Source organism: Desmodus rotundus, chromosome 10, assembly GCF_022682495.2.
Source record: "Desmodus rotundus isolate HL8 chromosome 10, HLdesRot8A.1, whole genome shotgun sequence".
Classification (NCBI taxonomy): domain Eukaryota; kingdom Metazoa; phylum Chordata; class Mammalia; order Chiroptera; family Phyllostomidae; genus Desmodus; species Desmodus rotundus.
The window spans coordinates 113,037,576-113,052,215 of record NC_071396.1 but is presented as its reverse complement, the minus strand read 5'-3'; the positions used below and the strand labels follow the sequence as shown (position 1 = coordinate 113,052,215).

Here is a 14,640-nt window from a genome sequence, read left to right as displayed (position 1 = left end):
GTTCTAGATTTAAGTGAACCGCACCCAGGAATGTGCCACTGGCTTCCCAGGGTGGCAGCACCCACAGGCCACTTCCTGGGGAGCCCTCTGCCACCCTCCTCAGGCTGCACTCCCCACCTGCTCCCACACCCCCAGGTGTGTCAAGGTCCATTTCCCCACACACCTACCAATCCCCAGGCAATAAAGCATGGGTCTGTTTTAAAATGACCTGTTCACACGTCAGCAGGCATGCTCCGAGGGACAGACACTTGCACACCTGGGTCTTCCCTGAGCCAAACCCCGTGCTCCCTGAGTGGGGCCAGGAGCATAGCATCCCGCCAGGTGTCCCTCTGGAGACTCAAGGGTGAGCTGGGCCCAGAACTTACACCCTGCCTATCAGCGAGGAACATGCTGCGCAGAAGCTAGCATCAAAAGGTCAGAAACAGAAAAGCCACTTTGGATTAACAGCTCGAGGTGCACACAGCCGCAGACCAACCAGGACCGGGGACCAGGTCACTGGCAGACACCGCGGTGCCTTCACCGTGTACCAGGAGGATTGCTGAACCCCTGCTACGAGAGCTTTTGCAAAATAACTAAGCGCTCACTTCTACACTTCCTGAGTGGCTTGTGTTCATTTTAAGGGGGGGGTGGATAATTAAACTGCTCTATCTACTCTAAAAACTTAGATGCAGAGCGTCCTTCCCAAGCAGCGTGCATCTCACTCTCTAAGAGCACGTCACCTCGTGAACCCGCGCCCCCCCCCTCAATGTCCGGACTCAGTGCTCATACAGAAGCAAACCAGGGATCACAGCCTACGCGCTCACAGCCCCGCCCCATTCAAGTGCGCAGGAAGTGAAATGGTGCAGGGAACACGGGCATTTTAACATGTTCAAGAACCCACTTCTTACTTTTTTGGTTTTAGTTCACTAGCAACCATTAATTATTTTTTGAACTGTTAGGATGCTTTGCCCAGGATGCCGTGGCTGCACAGCGCATCTCAAGCAAGAGCTGACTGCTAGTGGGGCATGAGGGAAGCCTGCAGTCTGACCTTCCTCTTCAACCCAGAGCGAGCGCCCAGGGACCGCGGCTGACAAGGGGCATACACGCAGCTCCTGACCCAAGGCTGCCTCGCCGTCATCACGGCCACCCCGAGTGCGGGCACACGCCTCATCTTCCATCGAAATTAAACCTTGGGAGCAGTCATTTTTCTTTATATTGTTTGGAATTAAAAGCATATTAAATTGATCCATTATGAAAATTCTGTTCTCTGTATTGTTTCAGACTATATCTTAAGGCTATGAAACAATTCTTGTAATTGTAATAAAAAAACAAACTATTGACTTTAACTTAAGAAAATTGTTGGTTGAATGACTATCAACCCGAACTAAATAAGCCCTCCTCCGCATTGTGTAGCAAAGAAGCTGTTTGTGGCCACAGGTTAATGACCTCCACGCCGCGGCAGGACTCTTGTCTCTGCCCTGCTCCACTCTGTGAGCGAAGAGCCCTGGGGCTCCATGCCAGCGCCAGGGCGGCGCTCACACGAGCCCTGTGTACGGACAGTTTGAGCTCTGGACCTGGCTCCCTAAATCTGGCTGCTGACTCTGACATCACGGAATCTGGAACACTGAAAGAGCATCCTGACGCCGGCAGGCATGTCCTGTCTAGGATGAACAATTTCGTGTTGGGTTTGCCGCGTGAGAAGTGTAGGGATGCAGAGGATGGCAGGCATGTCTGTGAGGAGCCCCTCTGATTCCAATCCCTTGAAGCCACCGTTCCCTCTGCTCGCTGAGCTCAGAGGACACAACAGGCGACGGCCCCATCAGGTGCCCTATCACATGAGAAGGCAGGTGTGGGAAGGGCCGACACATGGTCCCGTCTCTTCCCTCAGGCCCCAGGGATGGAAATGGCATCCACATGCACATGTGTGACAGTGCCTCAGCACCCGCCTCTGCCCAGAGCTTTCTAGAAAGACAAGGTCCTCAGTGAGCACCAGCCCTGCTGGCATGGTCCTCAGGGACAAGGGGGATGGGAGACGCGCTGCTCACCGGGGGCAAGGCTGTGCTCTTGTGCTCAAGGAGCCTCAGCTCCTGGTCGTACTTCCTCTCAAATCAACTGAAGACAGAGGCCACTGGACGCTCAGCTCGGGCTCCTGTAGTGACTGACCAAGCAGGGTCACCAAACAGAGGCAGGCCTCTGGGCGCTGCGTGAAGTGAGGGGTGTGCGACCCAGGACACATCTGGAGGAGGGGGTAGTGGACCTGAGAGACAGGTAGGTGGCCAGCGCTGTGACAAGAGGGAAGAAGGCCTGACTGTGATGGCAGAAGTTCGAAAGCCACCCTTCTACGACTGCAGGGAACCAAAGTAGTCAGAAAAAGGGTCCCACAGAGGTGACATCCACGCGAGGCCTCTGGGGACTGGGGACACATGTGGATGCTGCTCATTGCAGCTGTCGAATCCTGTGGAGGAAGGACGAAGGACACCTGGGAAGGCTGTGTGAGCACTCGGTGTAGAAGGGAAGGGGAACGGCCAGCGCCAACCCCACGGAGCCGGGTAAACAGTGCCCAGGTGAGCTGGCTGCTCATGTAGCCAATGTTTACGCAAGCACCCGTTTCCAACAAACCTGTGTCAGATCCCAGCTCCTGCCACAAAGGGACTGGTGCGTGGGCAGTGACCTCGCCGTTCACACTCTGCGACCGTTTTTGTACGTCCATGTAAGATCATTTTACAAGTGCTGGGGTGAAAGCTTTTTAAATAAGCGTATAAACTTTTAATATAAATAATTCCTCTTCTTCACCTGTTTTGAAAGCATACATTTTTGTGGCCTGATAGATTTGTTTAAAAAAGTAAGAAGGACCCAAAAAGGACTGCTCGTTACAGTTCTTTGACAGTGTCTTCCTGCCTGTTCGGAAAATTAGACCTTTCCAGGAGAAGAGCCAGTGAACACAGGGGCCCGGGTGCGGCCAGCCGTGAGTCCCACCCCGCCCCCACTGCCACCCCCTCTCCTGCCTTTCTCTGTCCAAACACAATGCCACCAGGCCTCGCTCCTCAACCAGGAAGGACAAGTCTTCAGGAGGACAGACCCCGGACTGCGGAAGGGGCTGTCACTGGGCCTCGTTTTGGCACAGTCTCTAAACGAGCAAGCGGAGCCTCACCCTCCGGGCTGCCTTGCTGGCCGCCAGCCCAGGCCACAGCCCGCAGCCTGCGTGGGGCTGGGCATGGTGAACCCAGGACAGCCCTTGGGATGAGGAAGCACCCATCACGTCCCACTGCCCTCCCGCCCCCAGCGACACTGCGCCACCTGCCTTGGAGCTCTTTCCACAGGGCCATCCCCACTCTGAGGTATTAAACAGGGAGCACTGCACCAAGGCCTGCTGAGGCTTTGTGACCCAAGGCGCTGGTCACCGGCAGAGGGGGACGAACCCTCGCCGCCACGTCTGGCTCACTGGAAACTTCTCCCGTTGCCCCTGAAACACTGCTAAGAAAGAGAAGGTGCCCTGACCCCAGCCTGCCCTGCAGTGCAGGGTGGGGTCATCTGTGTGTGAATCTGTGCCACAGAACCCTCTGTGCCCTCAGCGGGCGCAACAGCACCGTTCAAAGAACCCGGGTCAGCAAGAGGTCTAGCTGGCACAGAACTGGGCAGTTTGACACGGCCTTTCAGAACGCTGACCTCCGCGGGGGACAGCCGCCCTCGGAAAGGAGCCCCAGGCCGCCCTCTCCGGGATGATCCAGCTCCCACGACACAGCTGAAGGAAAGACTTGCAAAAGGTGCTCACTGTCTGGCCGTGCTAATTACACAGGAAGAGAAAGCTGCAGAATCTCATGTCAAATCTGCCCTACACGTGCTTCCATGCAGCTCTGAAGAAGAAAGTTGGGGCGGTTGCCACTCTAACGCCAACAAATCAAATACAAGAAAACACACCCAGGACAGAGTTCAGATGTGTGAAAGAAGTAAGCTGAAACCAGGTGTGTTAAGATTTGTTTCTGAGGAATATTTTTTAAGTTACTGCTTAGAAAAAAGTACCTATGGAGGGTTAAAAACATGAACTAGTCCTTAAGAAAAGTAATTCAATCATACAAGAGCAGGGGGTCTATTGTCCCGCAGCTGGGGGACTCCCTGCACAAGGAGCCGGCGGTGCAGGGCTGGGCACCTCCGCCCCAGTGGGGCTCCCGCTGCCCTGGCTGCAGCCCTGAACAGAGGCACCCACGCACCTGCCTCTGGATCGCTCCCCGGAAGTTACCAGTTCACCCCTAGTCACATCGCTGATGAACTGGGAGCAGTTGTGATAGGAAGTGTGCCAGAGCCTCGCCGCAGGCGCGGTCCCGACCCTGGCGCGGCTTCTCCGCTCAGGCTTCCTGATGAGTCTGTTAACATCAACGGGTTGTCTGAAAAATGCCCTCCCGAGGCCCCTTCTCTGTGTGGACTGACTGTAATACTGAGTCCTGTGCACGGAGGTCTTCGGGAGCACGTGCTCACGTTTTTAAACTAACATTTAAACCTGAAAATATTTCCTTATTCAAAAAGGCAACTATTTAAAAAATTAAGGGGTGCTGTGCCTGCATGCAACCCCAGCAAAGAGAAAAGAAAGTTCTTCCATTGTAGTATTTTAATGGAAATCAACGCAACTAAAAAATATTAATAGACTGTCGTTTTAGAACAGGAAGCTGTTCTCCAAACAGCCCTGACATTCCAGCCTGAGAAGCGCACTGCGCCCGGTCCTCCAGCATTCTGTTCTCTGCAGAAGCCCTCGCCACCGCGCTTCAGCTCACATAATGGCACAGAGCCCCGTCTGTCTGTCACGAGACGTCTGAAAGCATCTTTTTATTAGGAACACAAATCAATGTGCCCGAGGGATCGTAATAACCGCTTGCAGCAATTTGTGTTATCATTTCATCCCGACGCTCCCGCTCTGAGCCACTTATTATTATGAATGGCGTGGAAATGGCAGCCTGTCACAATGGGTTCTTCTTAGCCTTCTGCAAGAGTTTTTTTCCTCTTAAATGTAATCAAGTGTCATCTTATTAAATATATCTCAAGCTCGGTTTTATAAAGCAGTCCATTACTCAAGTTGCACTCCTTATAATTTAAACTTTCACCAAATATTACTGTAAAGGTAATGTCTTAGTAATAAAAACTTTTGATTTGTTCAAAGTTCTAAAATAAGGTCTTCACACTTGGGTGGACCCGGCTCCTTGCTTTGCGTCTCCCCCAGGGCACCGGAGGGGAGACGCGCTCACCTGGAGAAGGGCTCCAAGCACTCCTCCACCGGACAATGCTCCCCACCCCAACGGCAGTGCAGGGAGTCCCCATCCCATCTGGCGCCTGGATGAAACACACCCCACTTACAGAAGCATTCTCATAAACTTCGGCAGTACCAGTGAAACTGTATCCTGATGATCTAAAAGTAGCAAGCTGGGTTTCAGGGTCCAATTTCAAAGACCAATCTAAAGGGATGAATTCTGACCCTCTGTGCCCCTCAGGCTGTTGTGACCTGAGGCGACAGTAGTAGCTCTGTCTAGTATGCATCAGGACCCCCAGCCCCAGCCTGACTCAGGTGCTGGTGGTGGGCTGTGCAGGCAGATGTGACATTGATGTCACCAGCCCAGGGCCACCCACCTGGAGCATGAGAAGAGGCTGTACCGCTGGAGTCACAGAGCAAGACAGGCAGCTACGGCAGCAGCAAGAGAAAAATGCACCCTTGGAATAAAGTGGAATGATAGCTGTTCATCCTACATTTTAGGTATACGAATAATCGTACTTTTATGTTTGATGTTTTCTTTTAAAAGGCCCTGGCTGGTGTGGCTCAGTGGATTGAGCACCAGCCTGAGATCCGAAGGGTCACCAGTTCAATTCCCAATCAGGGCACATGCCTGGGTTGCAGGCCAGGTTCCCAGTAGGGGGCGCACAAGAGGCAACCATACATTGTTGGCTCTCTCCCTTCCCCTATCTCTAAAAACAAATAAAATCTTTAAAAAGAAAAGGCAGCTAGAGGAGAACGAAACAGATTTAAAAAAAGAGATTTGGAGAAAAGAAGGCTTGGGACATCAGTTGAGTGGAATGCCACGTTTAAAAATATGTTGTTTTATGAAACAACCTAAAATACTTAAATCCTAACATCCACCTGCTCAGCCTGGGATGTCAGTTTATGAAACCCTGGTGCTAGCCCTTGGGAAGCTCCGTGCCAGCCAGCGGGGTGGTCATACAGCCTCAGAGCCCCACCAGTGAGGAGTGCTGGGGCGTCCCCGACAGCCAGGAGCCCCGGGAACAGCCTTTGCCAAAGACACAAGCCTGTGCTGAGTGGCTGGCAAGCAGGGTGGGGGTGCTGAGCATACCATGGTGCACAGGGTGCCTCCCAGCCTGAGGACCCTCTGCTGTTCCCGACCCCCCTCCCCCACCTGGACTCCCGGGATGCCCTGCGCCTCCAGGCCAGCCATCTCTTTGCTTCTGCTTTGGGGCTCTGGACACTGGGCCTCAGCAACTGCGCAGGCATTGCCAGCTCTGTCACAGACCTAAGGCCCCAGCCCCGCTGGGCCGTGCGATGGCTCTGACACTATCTGCAGCACTCCTCTCCGCCGCAAACCCTTACCATGGCCCGGGCTGCAGCGCGAGCTCAACCTCAAATCCTGCTCAGTAACTCCTCCTGCATCAGCACCGCCTCCACTGCAGGGCTGCTAGTCCTCGGAACTTAAAGCAATTTTCCAAACCTGCATGTGCCTCTTATGCACATTAATAATGAAGGTGGCAAGTAAATGAAACGGGGCAGGGGCGGGGAGGAGGGAGAGACTGCCAACCGTGAGCACCCTGTGAGCACTCAAGTCAGAGAAGCCTGTTTTACTGGCAGCTGCTCTCCATGTCCTTTGAAGTAAGTCATCTTATGTTTATACATTTCAGCTACTCCTGGATGCCCACGGAACTTACTCTTCCGTAGAATATTTCCTCTTCTCTTATCAAAAGTATTAGCAGTTTTGTAATATTGATTTTTCTTGCCGGAAACAGAATCAATAGCACCCTCTCCCCAAGGGCGTAGTCTGTCAATGTGACCACTGCAGCCATCCACACGCCCAGGCCGGGTCCATCTCTCCTCCCGCCACACCCCCGCCCCCCCCACTGGAAGCTGGGCTGTCCCCCCAGCCTGCTGGGTCTGAGGTGCACCCCAATGTACCTCCTATGCGGACAGTGCATCCATGACATCTCCTAAGCAGTGCTGGGCCTGTAGGGCCCCCTCGTCCCCGACTCCGCCCCACAGGCTCTGCAGCGGGGTTGACAGCGACTTGTCCCATCCTGGAGCTGTGAGACACCCTCGTTTTCCCCGAGGGTTCAACTCACATGAGGCCCCGAGACTGCTTGGGCAAGGAAGGGGGCCTGTCTAGCCCTGGCCGAGGCCCTGAGGTCAGCGATGTCATTCCCTCGGACCCCGCAGTCACCGAAGCCAGTGTCCGGGGCCTGCAGGGGCCAGGCGGGGCAGAGACCTGGCATCGTGTCAGGTGTGTGCCGCGAGGAGAGAAGAAACCTGTGCAAGCTGCTGTGGTTTTGGGGCAGCCGTGGTCACGGCCGGAGGGAGACCTGCCTCGTTCATAAACACACACCCCCCGCCCACACGACTCTGCTGTCAACAGCCTCGGCGAAGGAAATGTCACTGGACCACCACATCCACCCAAGCCCCCGCCTGTACTCCGTGCGCAGGATGGCTCCCTGGGTTGAGTGTTAGGGACAGTTTTGCTTCCTGAAGAAATCCAGTGAAACTCGGGTAAATGATTCGACTTCCCTACTAAATGTTTACTTTTTACTCCCATCAGCCTTCTCTGAAGTCCCAAAGTGTGCGAGTTCACTAAGCTATGTCAGACCAGTGAGACTGGTCTTCACACAATGAAGTCCTGCGAACGGTGAAAAGGAGCGGTCTTCCCTCTCTGCTTAGGGCCTCACATGTCACACCCCTGCTCATTCAGCACATGTCAGCACCTCCCACAGATGCATCAGGTCGGCTACTTCCTGCCCATTGTAGCCTGCAACCTCTTTTAGAAACTTTCTAAAATTGGATGTGAAACACTTAGATTTAATGGCATATACAAATTCTGAGATTTTATTTCTCTCCTAAGACTATCCCTTACTTTACACAAACGCTTCCACGGGAAGTGGGAGCTCTGCTGAGTGGGTACCTTCAAGGAGAAGCAAGCCAGGTGTTGACAAGCCCCGCCTCCCGCACCATGGCCCCGCCTCCAGCAGTGACTCCACCCCCTGCACCTCTAGCAGTGCTCCGAAACCCAAGCGCAGAGCTTCTGCCCCTGACCTAATGCACAGTGCTCAGCACTGCACTCACCATGGGCGTGCTTACGTGTGCGTATGTGGTATGCATGCATGCGTGTGAGCACAGGGGCGTGCATGTGTGCACATGCCTGGGTGTGTGTGTACACACACATAATATGCCTGGCCTTAGCTGTCCCTGCGCCCATGACTCCTGTCAGGACAGGGGCACGGGGGCTGAGCGAGCACCGGGAAGGCGCCAGCCACTGGAAGAGCAGGTTTGCTGACAAGTGGCAAAGGAAGGACTTAAATCCAGGTGTGTGAACTTCAGAGGGGCCTTTCTGTTATGAGGTGCATTCTGCCAGCTCCAAGGAAACCTAGAAGTCATTTCAAAAACTAGCAGTCAGAAGAGGAAGGGAGGGCGGAAGGAGTGTGGCAGCGTGCCCCAGAACCTGGCGCAACGACTAACTCAGCGAGCACTTTCTGACCGACAGGGAGGGCTGGGCTCAAAATCTGTGGCACTCGATATACTTCCCATTCCGCTTTATAGAAAGACAGTAATGCCAGGTGACATTTACTGAGCACTAAAACACAATTCAGCCATAAACCCAGAGTGGAAGAGCTGACTGGCGGTAATGCCCAGGCTTTGGCCAGGTGGTCCAGCACCAGGGCTAGAGTCCTTACCTGCGTCCACCAACTGGAGAAACTTCACCTAAAAAACTTCAAATGCTTACCTTACACACACCTTGACTGGATAAATAACAATTTTAGGATGAGGACAGGAACATAATCAATTTAGAAATATAATCAAGCAGTCCTTAAAACTGAAATCTAGTTTCTAATATACTTCTTCTAAAATGGAAATAACTTACACAAAACTAGGTAACAATATAACATTATCAAACTAAATACTCTATAAACATTCATAGAGATTCCTTTCTTTTAAAATGAATCATCAACATAAAATAAAGTGCAAATTGTTAAATAGATTGAAGAGAAATCAAGAGACCTACAATTAACTGTCAAATTATGGGCAAATTATATCCAACAATGAAAATTTAAGAGACATGTACAATTCTGATTAACCAAGAAAAGATACTCTTGGAAATGTTTCCATGTGAGCACGCGGTGACATGGATACAGAGAATCCGTATCCTAATCACCCACAGTTTTGAACGTCTGTTGGATGTTTTGTGTGAAGCTAAAATGAGTGGGCTGTGCAGAACTACATGCACTTCTTGCAGAGAGGAAAAGCAAGTTCAGGAAAGCAGCCGCCCCTCAGCTAGCCTACCTTATTTTTTGGATTGGATGTGTTCATTACACTCCGAGTCTCTCTCCCGGTATAAATGACAACACCTACTACAGTACCTGTAAAAACACGAAAGCGGTCCTTACAAAGGCACTCTAAGGGAAAGCACAGAGATAACACGTTCTGATTAACACTTTTGATGGAAAATGTTATCACACCATTTAATTTCATGTGAATTTACCCAACAGCATATTTAATTTGATTTAAGAAGACCTAATCTCCACTTTTAAAATAAACTTTGAAAAACCCCAATGGCCCCTGCAGCAACACAAGTCTCCCTACACACACCATCAGAATTTTGTCCAATGTCCTTTGGAGACCGAAAGGGGGACTTGTCCGCTAGGCGACGTCTGCTAAGATGGCGACTCTGATGCTGACGTTAAGGGATGAGAGGCCACCTTCTGCGCTGGTCAAAGTCACCGTGTGACCCTCAGACCACACTGCTAGCAGCTGAACCGGTTTCTCTGAACGAGAGTTCACAGTGAATTTCACTGCAAAGGTTGAAGCCCTGAGGTCTAAGAGCCTCTGCTGATGAGTCGGTACACAATTAAACCAGTAAGAGAAACAGTATCAAAAACATTTGATTTAGAATTTAGATATTATTAGTCTCCTCTAGTCATGTCTCCTGAAAGTTTGGCCTTCTAATTGAACATGCCAGGAAAAACGATAATTCTGTGGACTATCAAACTTCAGACAAAAGAATCATGAAACACCCTAGGAATAACCCACAAACTACACGGGCGCAGAGGCTGCACCTCTGCAGATCCAAGGAGAAGGGGGGACGTCTGTTTCCAGAGCTTCAGCTGGCACTGTTTGCAGCCCCACTCTGCCAACCGTGAAGGTAAGAGCTGTGATGACGGTGAGGAAGGCCATTCTCAACCAGCGCAGTTAGCTACGACAATTGCACTCCGACGTCACAATGACTCGGGCCAGTCCTTTGGGAGTCGTCAGCCAGGACCACTGAGGAAGTGTGGCAGCAGATCCCGGACACACAGCACAGTGATGGCTCTGCCTGCCACCAGTCCTGGGTGGGCAGCTCCCCCAGAGCACAGGGTCCTTCTCAGCAGTGCCATTTGCAGGGGCCACACATTCCTTTCTGTTTCAGAGTACGCAGTCCCCCACCTTTGCAAAATGTGTGTCCCTGGGGAGGCTGAGGGGCCTGACTCCCCTGTGCCCCTGAAAGTGGGGCCAGTGTCCCAGCCCTCGCTGGTGCACCACCGTCCCAGTGCACCACTGTCTCCTGCACCACCATCCCGGTGAGGGGCCCAGGCATTCGGGCGGCACTCAGCATGCAGGAGAATATCACACACACAATGATTCAATACTTTAAACACTTTCTTAACCTGCCAATCAAGTGTAACTTCATTGAAATGTAGAAGTGTCACTAACATAAGCATAAAAATAGAACAAGGCAAATTGCAAAATTAATGTATTTTCAACATTAGCAGAACAAACGAGTCTCAGAGAAAGCCTGAAAATTAATCAAGCTGGACACCACTGTCCGAAAGGCAGGCAGCTGAGAAGCAACGCTGAGCCCACGCTGCTGAGACACTGCCAAGTGTCACGCGTGAAACCTGAGGAATCGACAGGATGACCAGGAGACACTTCATGCAGATGGACACAGACTAAGGCCAGCAGTCCAGTGTCTGCATGTTGACCAGAACATGCAGAAGTGTAACATTCGACAGGGTGCCTCGGCAATTTCAGGTGTCTCATCGATCAATGTGTGGTAAAGGCACTACTGTGTTATCTCCCTTGATTCTCACTAAAAATGACTCCTCGCTGCAGTCGGAATACTGCGCTTCTTCCCGAGTCTCTCACGCATTTTGATTACTAAAACTACTGGAGTCAGTACAGCATATTTGAAATACTCTCCATTGTCTTTGACAAAGGGCACATATTTACAGGCTGAAAGATTGAGTAAACCTGTATATATGGGAGAAATATGGAAGGGGGTTACCTGTAAATTTAAAAAATGAGACACGAGGGGCAACAAAATATAACATATTCATCAGACTTAAAGAAAGGCTGCATATGAGAAAACAAGGTGTTGTAGAGAGACAGACTGACTGACAGACAGCTATCAAGCCACCAGTTTGCTGATCCCAGGCACAGGCCCAGCTGCTGCCTGCCAGCAGTGCCAGCCTTGGTTGCTGCAGCCTGTCCTGGGGCCCAGCTGACGGCAGAGCCTCTGCAGGGGGCTACTGTGTGCGCCCCTGGGAAATGGGGGGTCCGGGATAGAGTGAGAGCGCCAAGTGGCTCGGAGACACAGAGACAGGGCAGGGATAGGGAGTCTGCGAGCACCACACAGCACCCCAACTGGAGCCACAGCTGGGGGCTGGGACGACCTGCTCTGGCCCCGCCCCCTGCCTGAGTGCCCTGCCTACCTCCCCTGCACCCCAGCCATTCGTTGCCAGGGATGCGAGGCATGACAAGCAGATCCTGGCAGCAGGTAGTCCGGCCCCTCTGCACCGACTGGCCCTGTTCTGGAGCGGGAGCCCCCAGTGAGGTGTGACAGAGGGCTAGGTTTCGTTTTTAAATCACTATTCGGTCCTGAGGACTAGTTTTGTAAAATGCCACAACCACCAATTAACGAGAGAAACAATATGGAAACAAAAGAACAGATATGCCCCCATTGATTCAACAGTAAATCACTTCATCCACTGCTACAGAAACGTCGCCTCTTTGCTCTCATTTGCTATTGCTCAGTCGCCACCCATCCTGCTGCGGCGCCTGGCCCCACCCCTGCCCCCTGCCCCCAGCTGCCCGAGGCCCTGGACCTGAAGGCAGGCTTAGTAAGGCTCCCCCGAGACGCATCTGGGGAATCACTCATTTGGCCTCACTTGAAAACACACAGCATCCCCGACTACGAGCGAATTAACAACAAGAACAGAATGGACCTCTTACCTGAGGCCACCACGGTGCTGGCCCACAAGGTGTTTTCGATGCTGAGACTTTCGTGAACGGGCGGGTCACTGTCCTCCTGCTCGGGAAGAGAAGAGGGGAACAGCAGTCAGTCACCACCACTCACGGCTCACCCCACGGGAGCCGCCGTGTGAGGCAGAACGTGCCTGATGCAGCTGTGTTGGAACTGAAGACTGTTGAAGGCTGGCAACTTCCAGCAGAAGGCTTGGTTAGAGGGCGGTAAGTTCTGGTTAATTCTGGTCCATTGTAGGTCTCAGCACAGGCCCACCTGCCCACCCACCCTGCTGCGTGGCAGGAACCTGGGCACCTCCTCTGAAGCAGCCGCTTATACACACGCGTCAGGGACAGGGCTGTCAAAGAGCCCAGTCCCCCAGCACCAGGGCTCCGCGCTCCGCCTGCTGCCTGCACCGCCCCAGATCGCAGGGCCGCAGACAAGAAGGTGGGTGGCTCTGGTGCTGCGCCCCCCTCCGTGGCAGCAAGGCCCCCTCCACTCCAGTGACTTCAGGAAGTGGAAAGGGCAAGGACTCTCCCACACCTTAACTTTCCAGTTTTTTCACTCCTGGGAGCCAGACATTAAAGATAAGGCCATCCAAACAGATACGAGGAAAAACAGAATGTGCGTGCACTCGGCCAAGGAAAGCTCAGAAGAGACATAAAAAGATATTAAGTTTATACTGCAGGCTGATCCTTGGCCCAGAGTGAACCTGCAAAAAAATAGCAAAACCTGAGGAAGGGGAAGAACTTGCCCTTTAGAGTCACATTATTATATTCAAATCTCCAGTGTCCAACAAAAAGAGAAGCCATAAAAAAAAAAAACAGAAAAGTGCAGTCCATTTAAAAGAAAAATGTAAATCTACAGAAATGAACTCTGAAAAGGACCTGACAGCAGATCTACTAGACAAAGACTTTAAAAGAAAAAAATTAAACACGTTTAAAGAAATGAAGATGTGGGCAAAGTTAAAAAATGTGATCTATGAAGAAAGAGACAGAAAACCTAAACAGAAACCAAAAGAAAGGAAGGATTCAAGAGATGAAAATACAGTAACTGAAATAAACACACCCACCAAAGGGATTCAAGGCAGCGAACCTAAAAACAGGACGACAGGAATGATCTCGTCTGCGGAACAGAAGAAAGGAAGGCTGGAGGAAACGGAAGGGACCCCGGGACCCTGGGGCAGCAGAAAGCCAACGGCTGCACTCAGGGCGGGGGCCTGGGAAGGAGACGGGGGAACGAAGGAGAGGGTGTTTGGAGAAACGGTGGCTGAGAGCTCCTCAGTCTGATGAAAGACATCAGCGCAAACATCTGAGCGCTGAGACAGCCTGGGCACAAGGAACTCGGTGAGACCCAGGCCAACATGTCGCAACCAACGTCTCGACAGAGACCCAGACAGAGAGCCCGTCTTGCAAGTAGACAGAGGGGTCCCCACGCACTTGCTGAAGGTTTCTCCTCAGAACCTCTGAAGACCAGAAGCAATGGGCTGACAGCATCCCATTGCTAGAAGAAAAAGAGAATCTTTATGTCCAGGAAAATTGTCCTTCAAAAGTAAGAAAGAAATCAAAACACTGCAAGATCAACCAAGCTGAGGGGGGCTTGTGAGCATGAGACCCGCCTGCAAGGAGCACTCAGGGTGTTCTGTGGGGGATGTGAAGGGACCCGAGGCAGTAACATGAAGCTGACAGCAAACAAAGATCTCAATAACGGTAAATACATGGACAACCAGAAAAGCAAATGTTATTGTAACAATGGTTTGAAGCTGAACTTTTTGCTCTACACATGATTTAACAGACTAACACATGTAATGCAAAAGGCAAGGAAAAGCATTACTCTGAAAGCCAGTATTACTGTAACTTTGGCTCAGCAAACTGAAATGGCCTCTCCTAACCTGTGCACTGACATCAGCACAGCGCTGCTGGAGTAAAACCCAAGCACCGACGAGGGACAGGTCAGCGCGCCGGCACTCTCGGCAGCTGTGCGGAATGCCGCCTGCCTGCTGCTGAGGACGAGGGTTGTGCTTTTCAGAAGTGCATGTACTCATGAGAGAAAGTGCTCCTGGGATAGTATTTTAAAACTGACAGGCACCTGTGTTTATGTCTGTGTCTGTAAAGGCGGCGTGTGTCTGAAAGTTCTCTGTACAGCACCGTGTTACCACACTGGGCACCCACCACGCAGGGTTCGAGCGTGAGCGGTG

The 14,640-nt window shown here is 51.9% G+C and overlaps 1 protein-coding gene across 3 annotated transcripts in view; it reads right to left on the bottom strand.

Moving 5' to 3' along the window:
* The window catches only part of ATP9B (ATPase phospholipid transporting 9B (putative)), a 119,733-nt gene that overhangs the window by 51,827 nt on the left and 53,266 nt on the right, over positions 1 to 14,640 (bottom strand). For all 3 annotated transcript variants that reach the window (XM_053912324.1, XM_053912325.1, XM_024580637.4), the window contains 2 exons: positions 12,434 to 12,509; positions 9,509 to 9,585 (listed from right to left, as the gene is read on the bottom strand). In XM_053912324.1, the coding sequence (XP_053768299.1) occupies positions 9,509 to 9,585; positions 12,434 to 12,509 (153 nt within the window). The remainder of the gene's footprint in view (positions 1 to 9,508; positions 9,586 to 12,433; positions 12,510 to 14,640) is intronic.